The 23,989-nt window shown below is 38.8% G+C and overlaps 7 protein-coding genes across 7 annotated transcripts in view; 3 read left to right on the forward strand and 4 right to left on the reverse strand.

Annotated features, from left to right (window-relative positions):
* Window positions 1-23,989, forward strand: part of LOC115624352 (chromatin-remodeling ATPase INO80) — a 49,675-nt gene that overhangs the window by 3,218 nt on the left and 22,468 nt on the right. Inside the window, exons 5-12 of the mRNA XM_030519010.1 lie at window positions 509-661; window positions 721-898; window positions 962-1,332; window positions 1,627-1,888; window positions 1,950-2,117; window positions 22,378-22,536; window positions 23,116-23,218; window positions 23,659-23,774. Coding sequence (XP_030374870.1) covers window positions 509-661; window positions 721-898; window positions 962-1,332; window positions 1,627-1,888; window positions 1,950-2,117; window positions 22,378-22,536; window positions 23,116-23,218; window positions 23,659-23,774 — 1,510 coding nt within the window. The remainder of the gene's footprint in view (window positions 1-508; window positions 662-720; window positions 899-961; window positions 1,333-1,626; window positions 1,889-1,949; window positions 2,118-22,377; window positions 22,537-23,115; window positions 23,219-23,658; window positions 23,775-23,989) is intronic.
* LOC115624357 lies at window positions 3,070-4,647 on the forward strand. Its single transcript, XM_030519016.1, has one exon. The coding sequence runs from the start codon at window positions 3,205-3,207 to the stop codon at window positions 4,447-4,449; it is 1,245 nt and encodes a 414-aa protein (XP_030374876.1). The 5' UTR covers window positions 3,070-3,204; the 3' UTR covers window positions 4,450-4,647.
* LOC115623740 (putative serine protease F56F10.1) lies at window positions 7,610-9,378 on the reverse strand. The gene is made up of 6 exons (XM_030518253.1): window positions 9,133-9,378; window positions 8,890-9,071; window positions 8,600-8,835; window positions 8,306-8,537; window positions 8,080-8,249; window positions 7,610-8,010 (listed from the first exon to the last, which is right to left on the reverse strand). Exons 1-6 carry the CDS (start codon window positions 9,376-9,378, stop codon window positions 7,610-7,612), a joined length of 1,467 nt encoding a protein of 488 aa, XP_030374113.1.
* On the reverse strand, window positions 10,445-12,245 carry LOC115624356 (putative serine protease F56F10.1). Its single transcript, XM_030519014.1, has 5 exons — window positions 12,036-12,245; window positions 11,794-11,975; window positions 11,273-11,740; window positions 11,040-11,206; window positions 10,445-10,928 (listed from the first exon to the last, which is right to left on the reverse strand). The coding sequence occupies exons 1-5, from the start codon at window positions 12,243-12,245 to the stop codon at window positions 10,531-10,533; spliced, it is 1,425 nt and encodes a 474-aa protein (XP_030374874.1). The 3' UTR covers window positions 10,445-10,530.
* LOC115624354 (putative serine protease K12H4.7) lies at window positions 13,081-15,616 on the reverse strand. Its single transcript, XM_030519012.1, has 6 exons — window positions 15,243-15,616; window positions 15,009-15,190; window positions 14,290-14,525; window positions 13,987-14,218; window positions 13,755-13,924; window positions 13,081-13,691 (listed from the first exon to the last, which is right to left on the reverse strand). Exons 1-6 carry the CDS (start codon window positions 15,504-15,506, stop codon window positions 13,294-13,296), a joined length of 1,482 nt encoding a protein of 493 aa, XP_030374872.1. The 5' UTR covers window positions 15,507-15,616; the 3' UTR covers window positions 13,081-13,293.
* LOC115624355 (putative serine protease K12H4.7) lies at window positions 16,524-18,849 on the reverse strand. Its single transcript, XM_030519013.1, has 6 exons — window positions 18,688-18,849; window positions 18,424-18,626; window positions 17,358-17,828; window positions 17,123-17,295; window positions 16,766-17,065; window positions 16,524-16,707 (listed from the first exon to the last, which is right to left on the reverse strand). The coding sequence occupies exons 1-6, from the start codon at window positions 18,841-18,843 to the stop codon at window positions 16,607-16,609; spliced, it is 1,404 nt and encodes a 467-aa protein (XP_030374873.1). The 5' UTR covers window positions 18,844-18,849; the 3' UTR covers window positions 16,524-16,606.
* Window positions 19,035-21,170, forward strand: LOC115624353 (thymus-specific serine protease-like). The gene is made up of 7 exons (XM_030519011.1): window positions 19,035-19,596; window positions 19,660-19,841; window positions 19,897-20,129; window positions 20,186-20,378; window positions 20,446-20,588; window positions 20,646-20,936; window positions 20,996-21,170. The coding sequence occupies exons 1-7, from the start codon at window positions 19,045-19,047 to the stop codon at window positions 21,103-21,105; spliced, it is 1,704 nt and encodes a 567-aa protein (XP_030374871.1). The 5' UTR covers window positions 19,035-19,044; the 3' UTR covers window positions 21,106-21,170.

Consider the following 23,989-nt stretch of genomic DNA (forward strand, 5'->3'; position numbering starts at 1 on the left):
TTTAGTTCGTTATTCGTTATTAATTTTTTTGAAACCCGGTTTTAAGGTTATTTTAGTATCTACGAAAATTTAAAAAAAAAACAGCAAGTCATTTTTTTGTCCAATAACTCGGCTTACCCTTAAATACCGAACATAAAGTTACCTTAACAAATTTGTCAATAAAAACAGTCTATAGATTGTATAAATTAATACTATGTTTTCTAAAACATCACCAGCAGAACAATATAATAATTTTGATTAGTTGTATTGCAAATAAAATGACAGCAGCTTATTGAAAACAGAACATAAAGTCATACATACGAGTTACTTCCCTATTAAATCAGAACTGAAGAGTATTATATGTATATGTAAGTTCTTAAAAGAACGAAAATAATAATGTTAAAGTAAAAGTTGTCTCAATAACAAAGAATCCTTTGAAGCTCCTGCGCAACTAATTATGATAGCCTCTAGTTCTTTAAAGATGACAATATTGCTTAGCAAAATTTCTAAATATGTTATTCATTTGCAGGTTCAACATCTTTAAATCGGCCCACATACAACAGTCCCTGTTTGGTGGCAGCTATGAGGACAGAAATGTTAACAGCTGCTTTAGTTTTACGCGATTTTGTGACTTGTCTCTTGCCGATATGGAAGATGTCACGTTGAATGGCTTAATTACATTGTAAGTCTTGATAGTCTTGGAATTATAGAGTATATACAATTTTTGATACAATTCTACAGTTTGCTGCATTATCGACGAGTTCTGGTAAAATACGCGTTGCTTGCCTATCGTCGCCAATGGTGGGCTTTCCAACATAACTCCCGTTTTCAACTGCTGGAGCCCACATTGGAACGCACACTGATGACGGATTATTTGGCTAGTCACAGCGACTTGCGGCCTTTTATTTTTACAGCAATGGTGGGTGTTTAAATAGACAACAAGCACAGCTCTCCTAATTTGTCTCATCTGTTTAATCTGTAGACCGCTAATGAGAGCAGTGTTTATGCCTTTGGGGACTATCTCACTGTCAATATGCAGGAGACCATTGAACACCGCGTTATACGCTCCAAAATACTCAAGCAAAAGACCAAACTGATTCAGGAAATGGGGAAGGACGAGCAACAAGCGCAACAGAGTGAAGATTCCATTAAACAGGAATTGGAAATTGAATCTGTGGAGGTTCAAACGAAATCCAACACCAAGAGTGATGTTAAAGTCACAACTCTGCATTTATTACCCGAGTTTCCGCATCGACCACGTAAACCTCGACGTTACGAGTGCGAGCCATTACAAATGCCACGATTTCTCTATGGTCTGGGACAGCGTGTGCAGGCTGTGCAGCGTCATCTCTAGTAAGTATTGGTTAGACATAAATAGGATAAAAGCAAGCCTATCGACAATACTGAACAGTTATAAGCAAATGAATTAGAATTTTCCGTAAATTAACGTTTTCGTCGCGATTCCAAATCCCAAATATATGTTAAAACCAAAACAGACTCTTAAAAAATGTAAAATTTAGGTGCTTTTGTCACTTGTGAGTCTAAATTAATTTGTCAAATATATAGTAGCTTAGGACTTAGTAATGATTAACTATTATTTAAAGGTATTGTAAAAGATCGTATTTTAATCAAATATTATTCCCTCAGCTGTGAAAGTCGCGCCGCTGCTTGGACACAATTACGTCATCTACAATGCGAAAATAGTTTGGGACGAGAGCTGGTTACCACCGGATTGACTCTATGCAAGCCCCGCAGCGGTTGGTCATCGATTGTAGTGCCGGATAAGGAGACGTTAATCACGGATGCAGGCAAACTGTTCGTCTTAGATAGTCTGCTGACGCGTCTTAAAGCGGAGGGACATCGTGTACTGATCTATTCGCAAATGACCAAAATGATTGATTTGCTGGAGGTGCGTTTGAATAAGTTTCGAAAAAACTGAATTACTAAACTCTGGGTGTGGTTCTTTGCAGGAGTATATGTGGCATCGCAAACATCGCTATATGCGTCTGGATGGCTCGAGCAAAATATCAGCGCGTCGCGATATGGTTGCCGATTTTCAAACGCGTGCCGATATCTTTGTGTTTCTTTTATCAACGCGTGCCGGTGGTCTGGGCATTAATTTGACCGCAGCCGATACGGTAAGTCAAAGATAATTACACTATGCATATTTTATAAAATACATCATATTTAAAAATGAAATAGGTTCAGTTGTATGTGGTTCGAAGAACTTGTTATAAATTATTTGTGTGTGCTCTAAGCAAATATGATTTTGTTTAGCTACATACATATTTTAGGTGCATCTTTTTAAGCAAAAGCTAGTCTCAAACCTTTAAGGATATGCTATATCTGCAGAGGTATATTTAATTGATAATATCAGCAATAACTCCCCGATCAGATATCTTTACGTTTATTACTTTTATTCCAACTTTAAAATGGTAAATGGTTTCAACATAAACTAAACATTGAAACAAATCAGAACACTTTTCATATGTCATATCGAAAATAACAGAATAGTTACATAAGAGTCTGTGTAAAATAATGGCTTGTTTTATAAAGCTGTTAAATATTTGAAAGGCATTTGTGCTAAAATATTTTGCTTAGTTAAAGTCTGATTATTATATAGCTGCTGTAGAAACTATCGCTTTTGAAAGGAATCGGTGTGCAAAACATCTCCGAACCTGTCGTGTATATATGTATATTCTTGGTTAGCATTACGAGAGAAATCGATCATGTCCGTCCGTCTGGATGAACGCCTGGATTTCGGAAACAGTTAAGCGCACATTAACCAAACTTGGCATGTGGACGTTCCTAGGTACTAGTTTATACGAGATTATTTTACTTTTTTGAAATCGTGTTGTAAAGTTAGTAAGTGTATCCAATGACGAGAACTCTGTCTGTTCACGTGCGTTTTTTTTAAAAGTCTTAAGAATACTTGAAGCTCTTATTGCGCCCATCACCCCCCATTCAATTCAATATGATCTCCAAGAAAATTGTCATACATCTCTAGAAACACCTTTAAACAGTCAGTAAAAAGTTACAATTATTTGTTTACCTGCTGGCAGGTAAAAATATTATTCCTAAACAAAAATGCTGTAAAAAACTTAGATAGTCAAATCAAAATTCTTGAGTCTTAACAATCAATTGTGACAAAAACTAAATTCGCCTTGCCCGTGTAACATTGGCCAGGAAGTTGCTGTTAACTGACCCAACTGATCTCAAATCAAAATGCTAAGGAGCCAGCCTATTGGCCAATGTCAGCCATACAACCTACGCTATCTGCCAGCATCGCTGACATCCCGTCGAGCGGTGTCAGCGCCATCGGTGAGCGTTGACATGCCCTTGACATGCGATGCCGCAGAGCTGAGGCGCAATGGCCTGGACATGCAGATAGGACTGACTACACCAACATCAACCAAAGCACCACCGACTAAAGTAAAACGTTTGGCAACAACCACCGCTACTGCGCCACTGGTTATTGATAGAAATCCATTGGTGAATATTTTGAAAAATCCCGCGCTGAAGACAACAGCAGTGGTGCCCACAACCACAATATCAGTGAGGGTGGAACCCAAACGCATGTCTGGGTTCGAGCGCATGACTGAACCTAAGGTTGTGGATATGGGAAAGTCTCCAAAGTGGTTAGCCGGTAAACAGAGACAGGAACAGCAAGGCCCTTCAACGGATGGTGATCGAGCCTTTTTAACGCCAGCTAGCACCGAGAGGCTACATCTGAAGGGCCTATTACCAGAGCTGGGCTGGGCCCATGAATTGCGCCTGGCCGTGCACACGGGCGGCGGTTCCATCAATTTACAAGAGAATGCTCTGCTGCGCACCAAAGTCTCCGAGTTCCAGCGTTTGAAACGCTTAACCAGCAATCTCATACATCGCATATTACGCGAATGTGAATACTACGAGCGCGAGCATGCGACGTATGTGATATATTTGGATTTTTGCCACCATGAGGCCTCATTGGTCTGCACAATACGCACCGATAATTTCCTGCGGTTCAAACGCAAGTTGAGCGCCACCTTGCGTCGCTATAACGCCCGATTCCATTATCCCGGCGATGTATTCGAAGAACTGGGCCTCATCGAGGTTATAGTCTCGTATCAATTGACTGTCGAATTTAAGGACTTTATACGAGTGCTAACTTATGATGTCGCCAGATGTGGTGCCCTAGGCTTCGATATTGTAGACTACTCCATGGGGAAAGTGCTTTTCAAGTGCAAAACAGCAGATATGAAAACAATGGCCGCCGACTTGAAGTCACGCGGCTATAAGGTTCTACAACTGGAGAGAGGTTTCCAGGCTAAGCAGTACATAAGCCTGGCGCAGCGCCATTTGCGTCGCTATCGGGAATTTTTGGACGCGCTGCGTGATCAACCAGACATTGTGCATATCTACGATAATGTGAGGCAGGCGGGGACGACAGAATTGGAAAGGCCATTGGAGCGTCTGTCGCTCAAGTGAGGACGACAGCGCCGAAACCTATAGAAGTGACAACACATAAATGCCAGAGTGTCCATCTAGAGATGGGCGCGTGACTAAATTTTGGTTCTCAAAATATATTTACGATCAGAACTTAAAATTATGTACCGTTTTCCGATATTCAGAAATTTTTTAAAACATGTTTAGAAGGTTTTTCAATATAAACATAATTGTTGAAAACATAAAGCTTTTCATTTAACAACATTTAGGAAATAAGAGATCGTCAATAAACCTTTGCGCTCACTTAGGAATAAAAGGTTAGATTTCTTTCTATATATTTTTAATATTAGAATACTCGTAAAAAAGAAAATAATTCGATGTTCCCAATTATCATACAATGTTTTGTCTTCCGTTAATAATGTGTTGAGAAAGGGTTATCAAGTGTCATCGCATTCGACTGAGGCGACTGTTATCGATCACGCCTATTTACATAGACCATCTCTAGTGGGATCCATCGGGTCGGATGTGATCTGATCTGTTTTGTGTGCTAGCTTGTATCATTTAGCTCGACTACTTGTTTATGCATGGCGCAGTTGTTGGAGCAGCCGTGTGCAGAACATGATTTACACATGTGATCTTTATCGGCCACCAACAGCAGCGACAGCAATAGCAACAACGACAGCAACAGCAACAGCAACACAGCAAAAACACCAACAACACCAACAACAGCGTCAGCAACAATGCCAATGCCAAAATCACTAAGAAATTCTCAGGCAAAAGGATACAAGTTTTCAATGTCTCTTTGCATGTTTGTCTTTGTGTTGTTATTGTTATTGCTTTTGTTGTCGATTCACTCGATTTGGTCGCTTTGCTGCGACTTTTGTGACTTGGGTTCTGGAAACCATTCCCAACTACTCGCAGCCTTCGGCTTCGTGTGAACATTTTTGTTTGGTTCTTAAATCATTTTGTCACTGATTTTGATTTGTTATTTGCTGGCTTTAAGTAATTTGATTTGTCTCCTTTTTATGGTTGGTTCTCAGGCTTCTGCGAGAGTGTTTGCAAACTTTTCCGTTGACTAATTCGTTGGTATTTGGCCATGCATAGCTTTGAATGCATCATTAAGTTATTTGACAACGGATTCTGCTGAGAAATCTATGGGATTATGCTGGCGGGTATTTATACGCTGTACCTAAAACTGGAGAAGTATGCTAAGGTGCTCGTAATGTATGTTACAGGCAAACCTCATTTAAGACGACTTATTCCTTAGTCCGACTGTATGAACATCGACAGATTTTAAACCGTAACACCTAGCAACAGGAAACTTGGCATGTACACTTGCCTTTAAAATGTACAAATGAAGTTTAGTGAACATCATATATAGCTTCATTATTTTATATAGCTGCCATAGGAACGATCGGTAAATAGGCATTCTATAACATAACTTTTTTTCTTATGTCATTAAAGTCATTATATATCTCTTATACAAACGGTTAATTATTTCAAATAACAAACATTGGATGTTTCAGTGCCAACATCAAAAAGTCATTTCATTATGGCCTGACTTTGGCGTTCCACTTTGAATACGAATCCACAAAGAATGTTCTTTCATTTCACAAATACTCCAATTTCCAACAGCTTTTTAAAGAATTCAACGCATTTTTATTTCGTGTTCCATATAATTTCCTTAAAACATGGTGTGAGCAACTTGGTAAGCTGAAAGGCATTTCCAGTTCATGTCTCTTCGATGCATACCAATATAATTTGCCATTCGAAGCTCAACAGCTTGGCATTTATTTTTTGCTTGTAACGGAAATTGTTGTCCCAAAATGCGACAGTTACATTTCAAATTATATGTTGCCGCCTCTTTAATTGTAATTTTTGTGCCATTTATATACAAATCGTATAGAAATTTAACTCGATTTTCATGTCATTGTAATGCGTGCCTTGATTTTGGCTGCCTTCAAGATTTATGACATTTTCGAAATCGTAGCGAAACCACAAAAGTCGAAATGTCTTCAAGTAGCCGCTGGCCATTGTCCAGCACTTTAATATGCGATGCACGTTTATGAATTTAGTGCAATTCACTGGGTGTAGTATAAGTTTTTGTCGCGTCTATTTCGTCATGTCTGCGACGACTCCATTGGCTACCAATTTACTGTCTAACTGGTCACACCTTTTTGAAAAGAAAAAAAAACATTGTGATGGATTTGTTGGCCACATAAATTTACGTTTTTTATTGCATCATATTTGCTCAGTTTTATTTGTCATCAACGTGTTAAACAGCCAAATTTAAATACAAGATCATAAATTCACAGATTTGATGATCGTCAAAGTAGAAATAGCGTCACAATTTTATATTTCTTTGACAGTCTTTCAAGAATATGTGGAATGTTAAGTTCTTAACTCCACTTTGCATTAAGACCTAAAAATGGCTGCCGTTGACGGTCAGACAAGAAAATAATTTGGATCGAAATGTTTACATTTTTACAAATAGGCTTTGAAAAGTAGATCTCACCAAATTGTGGAAAAAAAGTAGATTTTTGCTAATGCATTTTAATTCAAGTAAAATTTTAATCATAGCACATTTGCTTAAATTATTTGCTTTACAAAGATCAGCAGCTGTTACTCAGATTCTAACTTTTAAAGAGACTTCATTTCATGACTTTTAACCACCGCTTTTAAAATATTATTGCTTCTCCTTCTATCTATAATCAACTCATCTGGACTTGGCTGCCTAAAACGCCTGGCCAATCCTGATAAATATTGGAATTTTGAAATAATTTTGAATATCCCTGAATTTGCTAGACACTTACTTTTATTTGACAGTACATATTTAGAATTTTGTTATTATTTGTTCCGAATTTCCAACTTAACGCATTTTTTAACCGACTTCTGTTTTTTTTTTACCTCGGTACACTCGACTGGGTGAACCGTTTTTGTTGTATTCAGTGGTGCCTATCCCCCAATCAATAATTAAATAAATCCCACTTAAAATGGGCATATCATATCTGGCATTTTTTGATTTGTTTAACGACCCTTCTGTTAATTGCCTTTAGATAAGCGTTAGACTTTTCAATTAATAATAAATTGATGTTAGAATTAAATAGCTTTATGAAAACCAATAGTAATATTTTAAACCAGATCGAATATAAAAGTATTGTAAAACTGTACTTTTTAAATCATGTTAAAATTGTAAACTAAACTAAGCTAGCCACTTACGTACCAACAGGGCCAATCGCAATTTGGAGGCACGCATCTCGGGACTGTCGCTATCGCTAATCGAACCGAAGTCGGAACAATGCGAGGCATAGGGTATAATGGTTGCGTTCTGTTTGACACCAGCACCAACTGTATGCCAGGGATCCAAGCCACCTTGGGTGAAGTAAACGTTGGTCACATCGGGGCTAAGGCCACCGAATTCCTCGTTGGTCTGGTTAACGTTTGCTTGAATTTGCACGGCGGTATAGTTGGTGCTGAAGACATCGTGGCATTGGTCAGTGTATAGGGTAGCAGGGAAAGTAGAACCGAATGGTTGCTGGCTGCTCCCCGATGACTGGTACCAGCCGAACTCATTACAAGTCTGAAATGTCCAAGCCAGACCAGCTGAAAATGTCAAATGTGGTTAATCCCTATCTGAACTAATTCTACAAACTCATATCAGTCTTCACTTACTGCCATCGTAGTTGTCCATGGACCATTTATAGTAGTTTATAGTGCTCTTGTATCTGGCACTGACACATTGCGGATTATGCAGACGCCATTGTATGAACTTGGATAGCGCCGTAGCATCATCTTCATCGAATTCACGGAGCACAGAGCAATAGGCCCATAGGTCGCCGGCTCTTAAGAACACATGGAATGTTGAAATTCATGTCTCTTGGGTTGACAGAAGACTTACTTTTGATATTGCGCAATGCCAGCAAAGATATTGGCAATGCTGCTGAAAATTTGCCAGCGATCCTGTTCGCTGTCCGGGTCGAAATTATCGCACAGATTTAGTCGCTCCTTTGCCTCAGCACCTTTGCCAGCCGAAAACAAATCCTCGTAATACGAAGTCGCGTTTTTAATTATATCGTAGCATCCCGGTGTACCCAGCTGGTCATAGGCATCGCCCACCACTTTCATAAACTCTACACATGGAATTGGAAAGTAACATTTAAACTGATAACAGACAGATCGCACCCTGACATACCCTGGAAGTCCACTTTGGCAACCAGGGGCGCACTGGATGCCCAACCACCGACTATGTCGTTGGGATAAAGACGTCTGAACCACACCACCATAGTTGCAGAGTAGGAACCACCTGAGATCACCACCTTAGAATCCTTGTACTTGTCCTGTTGCTTTAGTGTTCTTATAATATTGCGCACATCGGCCAGAGCCTGGTGTACATTCTGATACTTCTCCAGATTCTCGGTGGATAGAGGTCTGCAGATATAGTATTTCTTAATTGTGCATCGCTCGGCAATTCGTGACGCTTACCTTATCGGTATGCTCAGGCCAAAGAAACGATGTTCCGTATAGAGGAGCGAGCCATTGTGTTCCTTTGCTATATCCACCCAATGTCCTGAGTTAATTCCGCTCTCATCGATGGCCCACTCACCACCCAAGTAAATAAATATGGGCGAACCATCTTGGAAGTACGCTTCATTGATCATGACTCGCTAGATTTCAATGAGATTTTTAGATGCAAGTACGATGTAAGATTCCGATTCTTGTCCTTACGTTGTACCAGACTCCTGTGTTGTTGTTGTCAAAGTTGTCCAGCCATTGGGGGAACCAACGGGTCTCCACATTTGAAGTCATTGTGGTGGGAGGAAGCGGTGGTGCACGATTTAACTCCTTCAGTATTTGTATGGAGGCCGGCACCGACTCCTCTTTGGGCAACAGTCCTGGATCATGATCAGGCAGACTGGTTTCATCAGACAGAGTCACAAAAGAGACTAAAAGCACTGCAAGTGAATATTTCATATTGTTAGTGGGTTGAAGACTTTTCAAATGATTTCCTACCTCAATAGGCGGACTATTTATTGAAAAAAATCTGCCCTGCAAGAATACTTGTAGTATATAGTTTTGTGTGCAGTTGAGATAATGTTTTAGAATCGTTTATTTAATTAAAAGGCAAATATTAGCAATGGGTTTAAGTTTAGAGCTCCCAAATGCATATACTCGCATAACAGCGATAAAATTAAGTGGATTCGCGGTGGTGCTCGGTAGCTCACGTTTTACATTGATAGGCTAGGTGGTTGCGTCCAGACCTTGAATGATGCAACCTCAAAGAAGACGCACAAGCTGGGAATTATTTGTTCTTATAATTAAATTGTAAGAAACTATGTTAAACAGAAATTTAACATCATTTGCTATAAATATATAAGTATTTGCATTAAATATTCTTCTGAATATTTGCCATTTAATCCGAGTTTGAAACCAATTCTGTAAGTTAATTATGTTATGACTAATAAATGAGGCATTTTTGTTGTGAAACATTTTGAAAAGAATGCACGACTTAGTGATAGAAGCCCTCTAGCGGCTGAAAAAAGAACCACAGAATTGATAGACTTGATTATCAACTCGATCTATTTCAATTTAGTTATCAGGTACAATTCTACTCAAATGCTTTGCTTATTAATTTCTCTTTTGTGTACTCTTTTATTCTCTTAGTTGTGGTGAATTGTGGGTCTTACCTATCTGAGGTATAAACAGTGCTATCTTAACTTTATGACCTTGTATGATTACGTTTGCGCTATGTAATACTCTGCAGATAGATGGATTTGGGAAGGTCTTCGGAAATGATTCCTTTAAAAAGAATTTCTTTGTTTTTATTATGAAAACTATGACTTTTTAGAAGCCTACAAATATAGGCCTGGATTTACTGGAGACTTTTATGTAGTACTCATTTACCTACAATTTCTGGAATTTCGTTCTCTGATTTCTAGTATTCGAGTCATTTTTTCTATTTCTTGCCAACTCATAAATTATATGGAAAGACTTATATGTTTTCGAAGGAATTCCCAACCCCCAAAAGATTAAACCAAAATTACGCTATAAGGCTAAGGCATGATATCAAACCATAATTTATTTTCCAACATTATCAGTTGAAATGGAATTAATCTCGATCATATATTAAGCCAACCACTCGCGCACTAATTCGGAGAGCCGTTCCTTAGCGGCACGCATTTCTTCGCTGTCCTGGCTACTGATCGATGTAAAATCGTTGCAATGTGAAGCCTTTGATATAATTGTGGCCCCCTCTGCAGTCCCCAATCCCATTGGGTGCCATGGGTCCAAGGCGCCATGGGTCACATAGATATTCTCAACTTCGGGCTCCATGCCACCAAAGTCTTCGTTCGTCTGAACGGTGTTCTCAACAATTTTTTCATTGCCGAACTGATGGTCGAAGACATCGCTGCAAAGCTCAGTATAGAGGGTGGCCGGAAACTTGGTGCCAAATGGTTGATTAGATGAGCCCGAGGTCTGATACCAGCCGTACTCATTGCAGGTCTGATAATACCAGGCACGTGCTGTTAAGAAAATACAATTAGCAACACTCCTTTAATGGAACAATGTAGGAAGATTATTGCCTTGGACTGGGTTTACTTTTCAACAAGCAGTTAAGGCTAAGCGCCACTTACATTCATCCAAATTATTAATGCCCCACAAGTAATACTCCACGGTCTCCTTATAGGTCGGATCAAGGCAATTGGGTGAGCCCCAAGCATAATAGGCGAAGTTAGCAATGGCTGAGGCGTCGTCGTCAAAGCTAAGCAGATAGTTGCAGTAGAATTCAATATCGCCCTCCCTGCAGTTATGGAAAATATTGTGAATGCAAATCTCTATAAATCCCTTCATTATTTCCAAGACTTACCTTTGTGTCTGTGCAATGCCCGAAAATATGTTAGAGATACTTCCAAACAGCGACCAGAGATCCAAATCGTTGTGCTCATCGAAATTGCTGCACAGACGCAACATAGCGCGAGCCTCGGCGGCGCGTTTATTATCGAATAATTCCTCTAATTCGGCAATTCCATTCTGTATGCGATTGTAACATTGTTGGCCGCCCAATTCCAAGAAAGCCTTGCCCACCACCTCTTTGTATTCGACGAAATTCAGCTTGGCCAGTAGAGGAGCGCTCGAGGCCCAACCACCCACAATGAGTTCGGGGTAGAGACGTTTAAACCAAACAACCATGGTGGCCGAGTAGGATCCACCTGACAAGAGTACCTTAGAGTTGGTCAAGTTTGGATTTTCAGCTTTAAATGTCTCAATGAAGTGCGCCAGATCGGCCAATGCCTGCTTAACATGCAGATATTTTAAATTTTCCGTTGAGAATGTGCTGCAAAAATAGAATTCCATATATTTCCATATTTGAAACTTTTCATAACTTACGTTGTTGGCAAACTCTCTCCGTAGTAGCGGTGTTCGGTGTAGACTAAAACTCCATTGTGCTCCTTGGCCAGATCGTACCAAAGACCGCCCTTTACCATACTTGGCTCTATTTCCCACTCACCACCTACGAAGATAAAGATCGGACTGCCTTCCGTTTCGAATTCATCGTTGACCAAATAGCGCTGTGTGGAAACGAACATTTATTGACCTAAAATGCTACCCCAAGTGGCTTTCTACTTTACCATTTGATAGGTATCCGTATTGGACTCATCAAAGTGATCTATTTTCTGTGTAATCCAACCGGTTACTGGCTCAGCACGGCTTTTCATTGGTAATTGAGGCGGTCCTCGATGCAAGTCCCTCAAACTCTTCACAAAAAAAGGCAGATCTCTACTGGAGGCCAAACTGGCCAATAGGACCAGCGTTATAGCGACCAAACCGAATGCGGACATTTTCCCAAATGAAACGTGCTCCGACCAGCACTAAGCATTTAAGTCAATTCGTTGATTGCTAAAAATTATTTATTACATCGCGGGTTTTACGATCACGATAAGACTTCATAAATTTTTGGTATTGATAAGTCCAATGCAGAACATCGATTGCTACCGTGTTTTATAATGAGCCGACAAATTGAGTTGCCAACGCTTTAGGCTCTAAGAATTTGATTTTTTTTTCCAAATTCTTTAAGTAAAATCAAATCCCTCTAATTTGGCTCGCGCTGCAATAAAAGAGACACAAATGTACCCCCACTAGTATAGTTTTCAATCACTGACTACCCATGGTTTGGCACTTAACTACAAGATTGCTGTAAATAGTAGTTTGATGATTAAGTTCAAAACCACAGCACTTCACCTTTACTGAAAAGCTATTGTACCGCCTTTGATATCCTTGATACGTATTATTCATTAATAAAACCAATTAAAGAGGGTTTAACCTGTTAAGTTTGGGGGTGAATGTAAAAGTACAACTCACAACTTTTCGAATACTTGTGTATGCTTTTCTTTTTTATAGATTTCTTTTCGAATTATACAGATATCATCCATTTAAATCTTCATAACTGCTATAACAACTTCGTAGGCTTTATCTCAAATTAAATATTCTGAACAAAACTTATAATAAATTCTGATTGAGGCATCATACGGAACTGGAATTTTAGAGCAGTCCCGCAATAAAAACAAGTGTGTGTCATAAACCCATAAATAGAAACCATCACAAGCTCTTTTGATTGATGCAGAATTCATCGGATACTTAGGTGTAGGCAGATATAATTCAACGAGCAACCAATAATTTAAGTTGGTTGTTAAATTTGATTTTTTATTAAATTGCGGGTTTCCCATTGAAGATAAGCCGTAAGTGATTGTGTGCTGATAGGTTTACCAAAATGTGATAATGAACAATTTGATTAGGTGTAGTCTTAGGTAATGCCACGATTGAGAAAGGAACACCATTTTAAATAAATCACATTCATGGTTAATGTGAATAGAGTAGTTTCCTTTACATTCACTTCAACCACTCACGCACCAATTCGGCTATGCGCTCCTTTGAGGCACGCATTTCAGACGTGTCGCTATCACTGATCGAATCAAAGTCCTTGCAATGCGCATAGTTTGGAATCATTGTGGCCTGACTCTCATCCTTTATGCCCATGGCATGCCAAGGATCTAGCAGGCCGTGCGTTAAGTAAACATTCTCAACTCCTGGCTCTAGTCCGCCAAACAACTCATTTGTGGCTGCCACTTGATTGTTTATGAATTCATTGCCATACTGCGAACCATAGGCGTCGGCGCACATAGTCGTATAGAGGGTGAGCGGAAATTTGGTGCCGAAGGGTTGATCACTTGAGCCCGAGGTCTGATACCAACCATACTCATTGCACGTTTGATAGATCCATTGACGCACTATGATATTGAAGAGGTTAAACATGCTGGCTACTTTGCAATCAACTACTTGTAGTAACTTACTTATGTTGCCCGTGTAGGTTGACTCCAAGAGCGAGGAGATGATGGCATCGTAGCTTAAATCGTTACACTTTTGACTATTTCCAAATTCTCCAAGTATATAGCTGCTAACGCCTCCGACATCAGTAGACTCGGCCAGAATTTTCTGACAAACACCTTCGATTTGGCCCGTACTGCAAAATAAGCGAGACAAATATAGTTCAAGCAGAAGTATTTTGAAATAGAGTTTGCTCACTTGTGGGTCTGCACCACGCCAGCAAATATGTCGGATATTTCACTGAACAGGGTCCACACATCCAAATCGCTGTTCACATCAAACGGTTCGCAGAGCTTCAGCATAGCTTTGACCTCGGCACCACGCTTCGTGGCGAACATATTCTCCAATTCTGCAATGCCGTTTTCAATGCGGTTATAGCAAGCATAGCCGCCCAACTGACTTATAGACTGGCCGGTCACCTCCTTGTACTCTAATATAAGTAGATATAGACGTATATTGATTTAATAGAAGAAAGGTACTGAGTATTTTTGAAGGACTCACCTACAAAGTTCACCTTGGCAAGCAAAGGGGCACTGGACGCCCACCCACCAACCACCAAATCGGGATATAGTTTCTTGAACCAAGTCACCATTGTGGCCGAATATGATCCGCCCACAATAATAACCTTCGAGTCAGCCAAGCCCTCGATGGTTGCCTTTTGTGTAGTTATGAAATGCGCCAAGTCTGCCAAAGCCTGCTTCACGTGTAAGTATTTGATGTTCTCGTTCGATAGGTTCCTGAAACATTACGAAGGGTGAATCATTTTATTGGAATACCCATTACAGCTAAGTCTGTTTCTACACGGTTTTGATTGAACACGGCTTTGAAAATTAAAAATTGTACATATTGTTACAGGACTTTATTCCATTTAGCACGATTCAAAAAAGCACACAGCTGGCAAACAACTAGAAACCACATGCTTATATGGGTCGTTATGCACATTATATATGTGATTTAATAAAATAAACATAAATCCTTGACTTTTCACTGATTTTAATAGGTTTTAGAGACAGGGAACCAATCAAAAACTTTTTCACATTTCTTTTTTACACGATTTTGATATAACACGGTTTGAAAATTAAAAAGTTCATATATATTTCTTTAGATAGAAGGAACCAATCACTTCTTTTTGCATAAGATCAATATATTTTATACACGTTTTATTTTTGGAACCAATCTATCGTGTTGAAACAGAATTAGGTGAACTTTGCTTTACTTACGGCAGTGGTCGACTTTGTCCATAATAACGGTGCTCAGTGTAGGCCAGCAAACCGTTATGTTCCTTGGCCATATCATACATGTGCCCACCGGTTATTCTACCCTGGGATATTTCCCATTCTCCGCCCAGAAAAATAAATAGCGGCCCACCAGCTTCAAAGTACTGTCTGTTGAGCATGTAGCGCTAAAAGAGACTCTGAATTGGATTGTATCGTTACATAATACAATTGGCTTACCATCTGCCAGGTACGGATTTCGTTTTCATCGAAATGGTCCAGTTTCTGTTCGATCCATAGTGTTTCTACAGTGTCGTCACGAGCCTGTTTGAGCGGTAGTGGCGGTTCCTCATGTAACTTCTGGAATGTACGCTTGAAAATGCTGTCTCTAGCCAGGGCTTGAGTCAGCCCCAGTAGCAACAGCATAGACCCGATCAGTATACGGTGGTTCATCGTTGCGAATTGTGCGAATACTGAGAACTCTATGGATTCAACTAGTGCCATTCAGTCGTGACCCAATAAAAGTTTTAAGGCTCAACGTAAATCTTATCGCCTTTAATTACAGTTCTATCATTGAAATACGCATAATAGACCATAAATAAAGGCAACAATCAAGTAGAATGCGGCCTAAAACCAAACCAAAATTGGAGTCCAGCGGCGCTTTATCAGAATAAGTTAGTGGGCCAGCTACTAAGGCTGTTTAAAGTACTTATCGCTCGTGTAGTTTCACTCAAATACTTCAAGTTCTCAAGTGCTAATGAGTGGTTGTAGTAGTAATATGACAAATTAAATTAGTTCCCCATATTGTTATCACAAAATGAGCAATTGATACTCAGTCCTAGCAAAAAAAAAAAAAAAGTTTAGATTATAAAATAAATAATGCAGATAAAGGTCTGTTCAGACGAGGAAAACATTCAAAATAAATGCTTATTTAGACTAATTGTCCCTTGCTTCAATAATAAACTTTTCTGGGGCATAAAATAAAAATATTTAAAATGTATTCTCAATGAAATCTAAATTTTAAGTATACACCTAATTCTGGTTACACGGTTTTGATTTAACACGGTTTAAAAATTTAAAATTTTATATATGGCTACACGACTTTATTCCATTCCATACGATCAATGTATTTTTTACACGGTTTAATTTTTACACGACGTTTTTAGGAACCAATCTACCGTGTGAAAACAGAGTTAGGTGTAGTTGCGAGCAAAAAAATAGCATAAATGGGGTGAATAATTGGCTCAATTTCGTAGAGAGATGTAGTAATATTTACTAAAAAGAAAAACTCTAAAAATTTGCATTTTGTTTAACTTTAAAACATATTTAATAACATGGAAAATTTGGGGTTATTATTTGTCTGTCTAACCGTAGCTTCACCAAAAAAGTATTTGAAACCAAAAACTCCAAATCAAATGAGTTTTTGTGTCGACTGTTATTAAAACTTTTTTGCACTATAAAAACAAAATGCTTCATTCTTATATTTTAGTCATTTATATTTAAAACTTTGTTCATAAACAAACATGTTTGATGCTTACGTTTTAACTTCAAGCGCCTTAAATTTCTAAATACAAGAGTTCATTTAGTTAAATAATATTGTAATTTTAGAGTACAGCTGCTGCCGCTAATATGCTTTCTTTAAAGGCTCTCATCTGCTTGGAGTCATGGGGACCGATGGGCCTCAAGTCTTCGCAATGTGAAGCATCTGAAATTAGTTGGAAATGGAATATGTATCTAACTTTAAATGCTGTCTCCGTTTTAACCTTTTAAAAGCACAGCCATTGAATTATTTTGCAAGCCGACTTCCACCCAGGGATCCAAACTGGCTCGGGTAAAGAATATATTTCCTTTTGGGCGATTCTCATCATGTAAATGCTTAAAGATCGCATTCGTGCGTTGCACATTCTCCTTTATGCGCTCTCTAGTGAACTGCTCTCCGAAAACCATGTAGCAGGTTCTTATGAAATACTTCAAGGGTATTTTGTTGGTCATATCCTTATAACGTTTCTCGCTTGTCGGAAAATTCCCGAATTCTTTACATCTCTGATAGGTCCAAAGGCGTTCTGTGACGGTTTTAAAAGGTGTATTCGTTGTAATTTCAATACAGTCATCCAATTTACCTGAATCTGTGGTATATTTTAGAATTTTATGATTCTCCACACGTGTCTTAAAACTGTAGTCGATGCATTTCTGGGATTTATCCTTAAGTTGCTTCACAATATATTGACTAACTGCCTCCACATCATTCGAACCTTGCAAAATTTCCTTACAAACTGCTTGTATGTTAGTGCCACTTAAATTATATATTTTAAAATTATTATATAATTACATTGTATCCAATTAAGCATCACTCACGTGTTAAATTGGACCAGCGTGCCAAACACAAGAGCCATTTTGTGATATACATTCCAAAGAGCAAAATCATTATTAACATTGAACTTGTTACATATGTTTAGTAATCTCATGGCTTCTTCAATTTGGTCCTTATCGTTTAAATAGTTTGCCAACTTTTCAGTGCCATTCTGCAGACGACGATAACACTCTTGTCCACCAATTTGTTCCAAAGTTCTCGCCACTATAATATTATAGCGCTCGTACTCGAGATGAAATTGAAAGGGTGCACTCGAGGCCCAGCCACGATCTATTAAATCCGGATATAGTTTGGCAAACCAAGGCACTAAAATGCCCGAATATGAGCCACCAACTACAAACAGCTTTGAGTTGCCAAAACGCGATATATCCGATTTAAGACTTCTGATGAGAGCTGCTACGTCTGCCAGAGCCTGACGTGAGCTTAAAAACTTTAGATCATCCAAAGAAAGCTCGCTAAGTGCAATAAAAAGTTGTTAAACAATTGTTGTATAACAATATTTTTTGGGGGATATAAGGAACGGATGGAAAAGTTATTGGCCGTATCGAAAAGGGAGAAATTCTCTAAGGTTTGTTTACAATCTAATTTTTAGAATCTGTATATAAAAAAAATATTCTTATTGAATATAATATAATTATTATAAAATAATCAATCAATTAGATCGAAGTCTCAGTGTTTTTTTTATGGAATCTGCATAGTTGATTGATAACATAAAATATTGATCGATTACATTTAAATATCACGGGTGCCGATGGGTTAGGACATAAGGAAATAATTAACAGAATCGTGCAAGGATTATTAATGAATGAAGCTGACTTCCATATTATTTGCAACTGTTGGCTCGTTCATTCGCCATATTAGAATTATGGAGGACTTTGTGAAAAGATATTTAAGGACTGAAAAAAACTATAAAGCAAAACAAAAATTGTGCTCAGAAATAAAAAATAATTAACGTATTAAACTGTCCTAAAAACTAACAAATAATTATCGGTTTATGCGAGTTTGCGATTGTTTCAAAATTTCTGAATATACAAGTGTATCTGATCTTACGCGGTTGGTTTACTTTCTCCATAGAAGCGATGTTCGGTGTGTATGAGGTATCCAGCATTTTTCTGCGCCGCATCATGCATCAGACTGTTGGTTAACATAATGTTGGAAGCATTGGTATTGGGCGAGAGTATGGTGCTCTCGCCACCCAAAAACAAATATATCGTTTTATTTGGCTTAAAATATTTCTCATTGACCATATAGCGCTAAAGAAAAGAGTTGTTAAGGATGATTAGAAATGGAATAATATTTTGGAGAAGATCTCACCATTTGCCAAGTTCGTTTGTCGCCATCGTTAAAGTGATCCAACTTTTGATCAAACCATAGAATCTTGATGCCAGCATTATCGAGACTAGGATTAACTTGCTGGGCCTTAGCCGAAGGGATAAGTATAATCGAAATTAAAAATATATATTTCAGCATGATCAGAAATATCTACAAATATCTATCTCTGTAGATTAGACTGATATTATATTTCGAATATCGTTGCGAATTTTAATGTTCGGTATTACTTAACACATTGGCACTAATTCGATACGAACGGAGCGTGTAAATTGCTTTAAGACGTACGATGCGAATAGCCTATTTTGCAGACAGTAGTAGAATAGCTTCCATTGTTCAAAGATGAACTTTTATTTCATTTTACTGGCAGTCGCATTTACAATTGCCACGTCTGAAGCCCATCGTCATCCAGATGTTCCTCCTCAAGCTCGGGATCAGCTTCAGCCTAAGCTTCATTCTCAGTCACATGCTCAGGCTAAAGCTCAGGCTCTGCCTCTTGCTCAGCCTCATGCTCAGCCTCATGCTCAGCCTCATGCTCAGCCTCATGCTCAGCCTCATGCTCAGCCTCATGCTCAGCTTCATGTTCAGCCTCAGCCTCATCCTCAACATCAAGCTCAGGTTCTTGTTCAGCCACAGCCTCTTGTTCAGCCTCTTGTTCAGCCTCTTGTTCAGCCTCTTGTTCAGCCTATTGTTCAGCCTATTGTTCCGCCTCTTGCACAACCTCAAGCTCAGATTCCTGTCCAGCCTCATGTTCAGTCTCAACCCCAAGCTCCACCCCATGGTCAGCTTCCCTATCCTCCACCATACCCCCATCATGAGCATAAAGTAAAAATTCTTTGGATTGAACAAAAATTGGATCATTTCAATAAAAGTGATACTCGGGCCTGGTTTATGGTAAAGTTTTAAAAAAATAGATAATACTCAAATGTTTTCAATTTGCTTTCTCCAAACATTTAGCGCTACATGGTGAATGATAAATTTTATAGACCGCATGGTCCCATATTTATCAATATTGGTGCAGAGTGGCCCATTGTGAATAGCAGCATTACCAGCGGCCATTTCCACGATATGGCCGGAATATATCACGCAATTATATATTATACTGAGCATCGATACTATGGAGAAAGCCGACCCACAAAGTAGGTGTTCACTGAAGTATTGAAAGGGATTTCTGATTGCACTATCTCCATGCAGCTCTCTGAGTACGTCAGATCTTCAATATTTGACTTATCAGCAAGCTATAGAAGACTTGGCACATTTTATTAGAGTCATGAAATCACAACCGGGGTTTTCCGCCTCAAGAGTGATAATGTTGGGCTGTTCGTATGCAGGTAGCTTGGCCATCTGGCTTAAACGAGAATATCCCGACTTGGTGAATGGTATATGGGCAACTGGTGCGCCCGTATTCTATAAATTTGATTTTTCGGGTAAGTCGGGTAAATGTGAAATGAACATTCCGGGTACATTCTGTTTCTACTATTAGATTACATGGTTAATGTAGGCCGATCCATTCGTATAGCTGGAGGGGAAGCATGTTTTCAGCGCATACATCAAGCAGCCTACGAATTGTATCATCTGAATGACTCAAGAATTAAGTACGATCTATATAGACTTGGCTATTTGGAGCCGCTTGAGGGCATGGAAAATGAAATTGCGTCCGTAGTCCAACATTCTAAGTGGGTGAGCTGGAATCAAGTCTTGAGTAAATCACTAATTTTTGGTTTTTTGTTTTCAATCACACAGTGGGGACGGTACACGGGATTTTTGCAGAAGATTGTTAGAAGGGCACAATGTCTTATTTACTTTGGGAGCTCTCTTAAAGGAAAAGAGCTATGACGCGGCAGGGGAGCACGACGTGAGAAACCCAAACTACACCAAATACATTGGTATAATCCATGTTATATATTTCGCGTGTCAAGATATCAGATATTTCGATTTTTCAGGACGTCAGTGGATGTATCAGGTCTGCAGTCAGTTTGGTAATTTTCAGACAACCTCATCCTTTTATCACCCCTTTACAAATTCCGCACCTCTTAATTATATGGCTGCGGAATGTAAGGCTATTTTTGGTCCACAATTCACAATGGACTTTATCAGTCAACAAATTGAAAAAGTCAATTCTCTTTACGGTGGTTTTCACCCAAACATTACGAATGCTTACTACACGCATGGCCAATTAGACCCATGGCGTACGACGGGAATTATCCACGACTTGATGTCCTTCACACTGCCAGGCAAGTGGTCGAATCGGCCCATAAATGACAGATTCAGATATGTACTATGTTTTTAACAGATGTTTCACATTGCGGGGATACGAATTCTATAACTATTGCGGACAATAATGAGTTGCGGGCTTCGAAGGAACGAATTTCTGCTTTGGTTGGTCAATGGATTCGACAGTGAGTGTCGCTAAATAAGCTGTCTGTGTATATATTTGTGTTATAATTAAATCTGAAATTTATAAGCTACTTTTTTTTTTTTTTTTTTGTGAGTTTTAAGTAGTTCCAAAGTAAATGAATAAACATTTTACTACAACGATTTCGTGTTTTAGTTAAAGCTTCAAACCATGCAAATGTTTTCAAATCCTCATCTGTTGTTTAAAATATGAGGAAAGGTTAAACAAAAATATAACAAACAAAGAAATTCTAGTTGCAATTTGCATTTCCTCTCGCATTGAATCCGCTTCCAACTACATCTTGCACTCATCAGCCCTTACATTTGGAGGTGCCTGCCCATTGTAAAACACGTGTTCCATATAAAATACACCCCAAGTGTTCAATAATTAGGCTCATCATCCTCAGCCGGATGTGTCAGTCTTTGGAAAAGTCCTCCAACTAGAGTGCTGCACACTTGCAATCCAATCACGTACCAAGTGCATGCTAAAGGAAAAGAGTTTTCCCCACTCTAGATAATAGACGAAATGCCGAAAACAGGAAAGGCGTAAAATTCGTGACCCAACAAAGTGGATTACTGAACTCATTTGCCAAGGAGGGAATAATTGATATGCGAGTTGGCAAACACAAAAGCGCAAGATATCAAAGGATATGGAAAGAATTTGCATAAAATTGATGATGCTATTGAATTTTCGAAACGAAACATAGAATATTTGATCGTATTACATACAACTATGTTAATTTATAGTGGAAACGGAAGTTTGAAAACAAAACAATGTTAAGGTAGCACACTCATTATTCCTATTAAAGAAGCATTCAAAAATTGAAGCCATAAATGTTTGTTCTTACAGAAGTATAATATTAAGTATAGAATTGTTCTTATTGCTTATCTGACCCAAATTTCAGGAAATATAGTTTTTTATGTGTAAGTTCTAGGTACAGAGATAACAAAATAAGATGTGTATTAAGCATATAAGCTCCTTATGAGCTTGTAACTTTATTAGAAAGTAGTTTATATTCAGTTTTATAGCAAACATTTTAAATTATTACTGAACCATTTGTATATAGCTTAGACAACATCTTGGAATTCCAGGATAGGTAAGAATAGAACAGCAAGAGGCTTTCAAAGAATTGTAGCAAACAATGGAGAAGAACAAAGAGAAGCGACAAACCTATTTATATAAATATTTAAATACAATATTTTTATATTTCCAATAATATTAGCATTTTAGAGATTTTTGCAATCCATGCCTAAGCCACGATTTTCATTTTCTACTTTTAGGTCATTTTCTATGATTCCGACTGGAATCCCACTGTCGATCAGCAGGCCATGGACCGGGCACATCGCTTGGGCCAAACCAAACAGGTGACAGTCTATCGTTTGATCTGCAAGGGGACCATTGAGGAGCGCATTTTGCAGCGTGCGCGCGAAAAGAGCGAGGTAAGTGAGGAAGACTCGTACTCGCATAGCCAGGAAACCGCAAGAGCCGCAACAAAACAGAAACAAGTCGTAATTGTTGGTGCTGCCTCGGTTTCTTGCTTTTGTTTTGCCGCATATTAGGCACGTGCGTCGCCATGAATAGACTTCCCCATGCCATCGACAGGCATGGGCCGACGTATTGTTGCGCCTCTTTAAAAATGCTAAATGAAACATGAGCAGCGCCTCAAAACACTTGTGGAACACACTGAGCATTGTCTGTCCCAACTGGCTGTCGGGTTAGGGGGTAAGACAACACCGGAAATTAATTGTACAATTGGGTAGGCGACATTTTGGTTACGCCTTCGAGTTCAATGCAGTTGTGCATTTATTAGTTTAATTGCCAAACCCACGATTACCATATAAAAGTGCAAGGACCGACACAGACGGAAGTCCTAAACAGCCCTTTAGGGCGCTGCGAAGTGTGCGTGTTTCATTTCATTTCCTGTGTGTCTCGCTTTGATTGCTTTTATCAATGCATGTTTTAATTGGATATTTGGGATATGTTCTTGGTATTAATTTTCTATGATCTTATCATTGCAGATACAACGCATGGTCATAAGTGGCGGCAATTTCAAACCCGATACGCTAAAACCCAAAGAAGTCGTCTCACTGCTGCTGGATGATGAGGAAATCGAAATGAAATGTAAGTTTCTCTTATGAGTTAAGTGATTTTGTCTCAAGACTGGGCGAAATTGGGGCAGCTTCCGAAAATGAACGTGATGAATCAATTAAGTCTAAATCAAGATTAGGAAGACCATTTCAGTTGTCGAAATGTGTTCAGTTCCGAAATGATGTTACGATTTGATGGTAGTGTTGAAAACCGCGTCGAAGTCTATTTTCTACTACATAGGAGAATACTGATATTTTTCATATACATAATAAATAAAAGCCATAAAAGTTAGTTATGTATTGCTTTAGCTGAAAAAACAATCAATCCGCATTAATGGTTTCATTGATGAGAAAATTGTAACGCATTATAAAGTTAGATAAAACCCGCATAATATGTGGCAAAAAATTGAATGGTTAATTGTTTTCTTCGCTAATTCATGCATTTGATAACATTTTTAAAATTTGTTTTTGCAGATCGCCAGGAAGCTAAGCTGCAATGCAAGCGGGAGCCTTCAAATTCAGCCTCACCTGTGATGACAGCCACAACAACAACAACTGGCAGTGAACGCAAGCGGCGTAATCCAAATAAGGTAAGCGCGTAGCCCAAATGAGGGCAGCTAATTGCTTAATTAATAGGCACACACACACACACTCACAACTACACCCATACACACAAATATACATACAAACAACTTATGCAAATAGCTGCGCGTAAATCTTAAAGACTTCCGTTGTGGCTGCTCTTTATCTGGCATAGAAATCTCCACTCAGCTTACTTTTTCACGCATGATCCATTTACGTTTAC

The sequence above is a fragment of the Scaptodrosophila lebanonensis genome, unplaced genomic scaffold, assembly GCF_003285725.1.
Source record: "Scaptodrosophila lebanonensis strain 11010-0011.00,11010-0021.00 unplaced genomic scaffold, SlebRS2 tig00000053-arrow-pilon, whole genome shotgun sequence".
Taxonomy (NCBI): Eukaryota; Metazoa; Arthropoda; class Insecta; order Diptera; family Drosophilidae; genus Scaptodrosophila; species Scaptodrosophila lebanonensis.

Excerpts from the sequence above, each read along its gene's own strand:
- LOC115624355 (XM_030519013.1), bottom strand. The coding sequence starts at position 18,843 with ATGCTGAAATATATATTTTTAATTTCGATTATACTTATCCCTTCGGCT. Across the intron at positions 18,627-18,687 it reads ACAAACGAACTTGGCAAATG|CGCTATATGGTCAATGAGAA; the intron begins GTGAGATCTTCT and ends TCTTTTCTTTAG. Across the intron at positions 17,829-18,423 it reads GGAGAAAGTAAACCAACCGC|CGAGCTTTCTTTGGATGATC; the intron begins GTAAGATCAGAT and ends TATTGCACTTAG.
- LOC115624356 (XM_030519014.1), bottom strand. The coding sequence starts at position 12,245 with ATGTCCGCATTCGGTTTGGTCGCTATAACGCTGGTCCTATTGGCCAGT. Across the intron at positions 11,741-11,793 it reads GGAGAGAGTTTGCCAACAAC|CACATTCTCAACGGAAAATT; the intron begins GTAAGTTATGAA and ends CTATTTTTGCAG. Across the intron at positions 11,207-11,272 it reads GGCATTGCACAGACACAAAG|GGAGGGCGATATTGAATTCT; the intron begins GTAAGTCTTGGA and ends CCATAACTGCAG.
- LOC115624353 (XM_030519011.1), top strand. The coding sequence starts at position 19,045 with ATGAACTTTTATTTCATTTTACTGGCAGTCGCATTTACAATTGCCACG. Across the intron at positions 19,597-19,659 it reads ATACTCGGGCCTGGTTTATG|CGCTACATGGTGAATGATAA; the intron begins GTAAAGTTTTAA and ends CCAAACATTTAG. Across the intron at positions 20,937-20,995 it reads GATGTCCTTCACACTGCCAG|ATGTTTCACATTGCGGGGAT; the intron begins GCAAGTGGTCGA and ends TGTTTTTAACAG.
- LOC115624357 (XM_030519016.1), top strand. The coding sequence starts at position 3,205 with ATGCTAAGGAGCCAGCCTATTGGCCAATGTCAGCCATACAACCTACGC.
- LOC115624354 (XM_030519012.1), bottom strand. The coding sequence starts at position 15,506 with ATGGCACTAGTTGAATCCATAGAGTTCTCAGTATTCGCACAATTCGCA. Across the intron at positions 14,526-15,008 it reads GGACAAAGTCGACCACTGCC|GAACCTATCGAACGAGAACA; the intron begins GTAAGTAAAGCA and ends GTAATGTTTCAG. Across the intron at positions 14,219-14,289 it reads TGCCAAGGTGAACTTTGTAG|AGTACAAGGAGGTGACCGGC; the intron begins GTGAGTCCTTCA and ends TACTTATATTAG.
- LOC115623740 (XM_030518253.1), bottom strand. The coding sequence starts at position 9,378 with ATGAAATATTCACTTGCAGTGCTTTTAGTCTCTTTTGTGACTCTGTCT. Across the intron at positions 9,072-9,132 it reads ACACAGGAGTCTGGTACAAC|CGAGTCATGATCAATGAAGC; the intron begins GTAAGGACAAGA and ends ATTGAAATCTAG. Across the intron at positions 8,836-8,889 it reads GGCCTGAGCATACCGATAAG|ACCTCTATCCACCGAGAATC; the intron begins GTAAGCGTCACG and ends CTATATCTGCAG.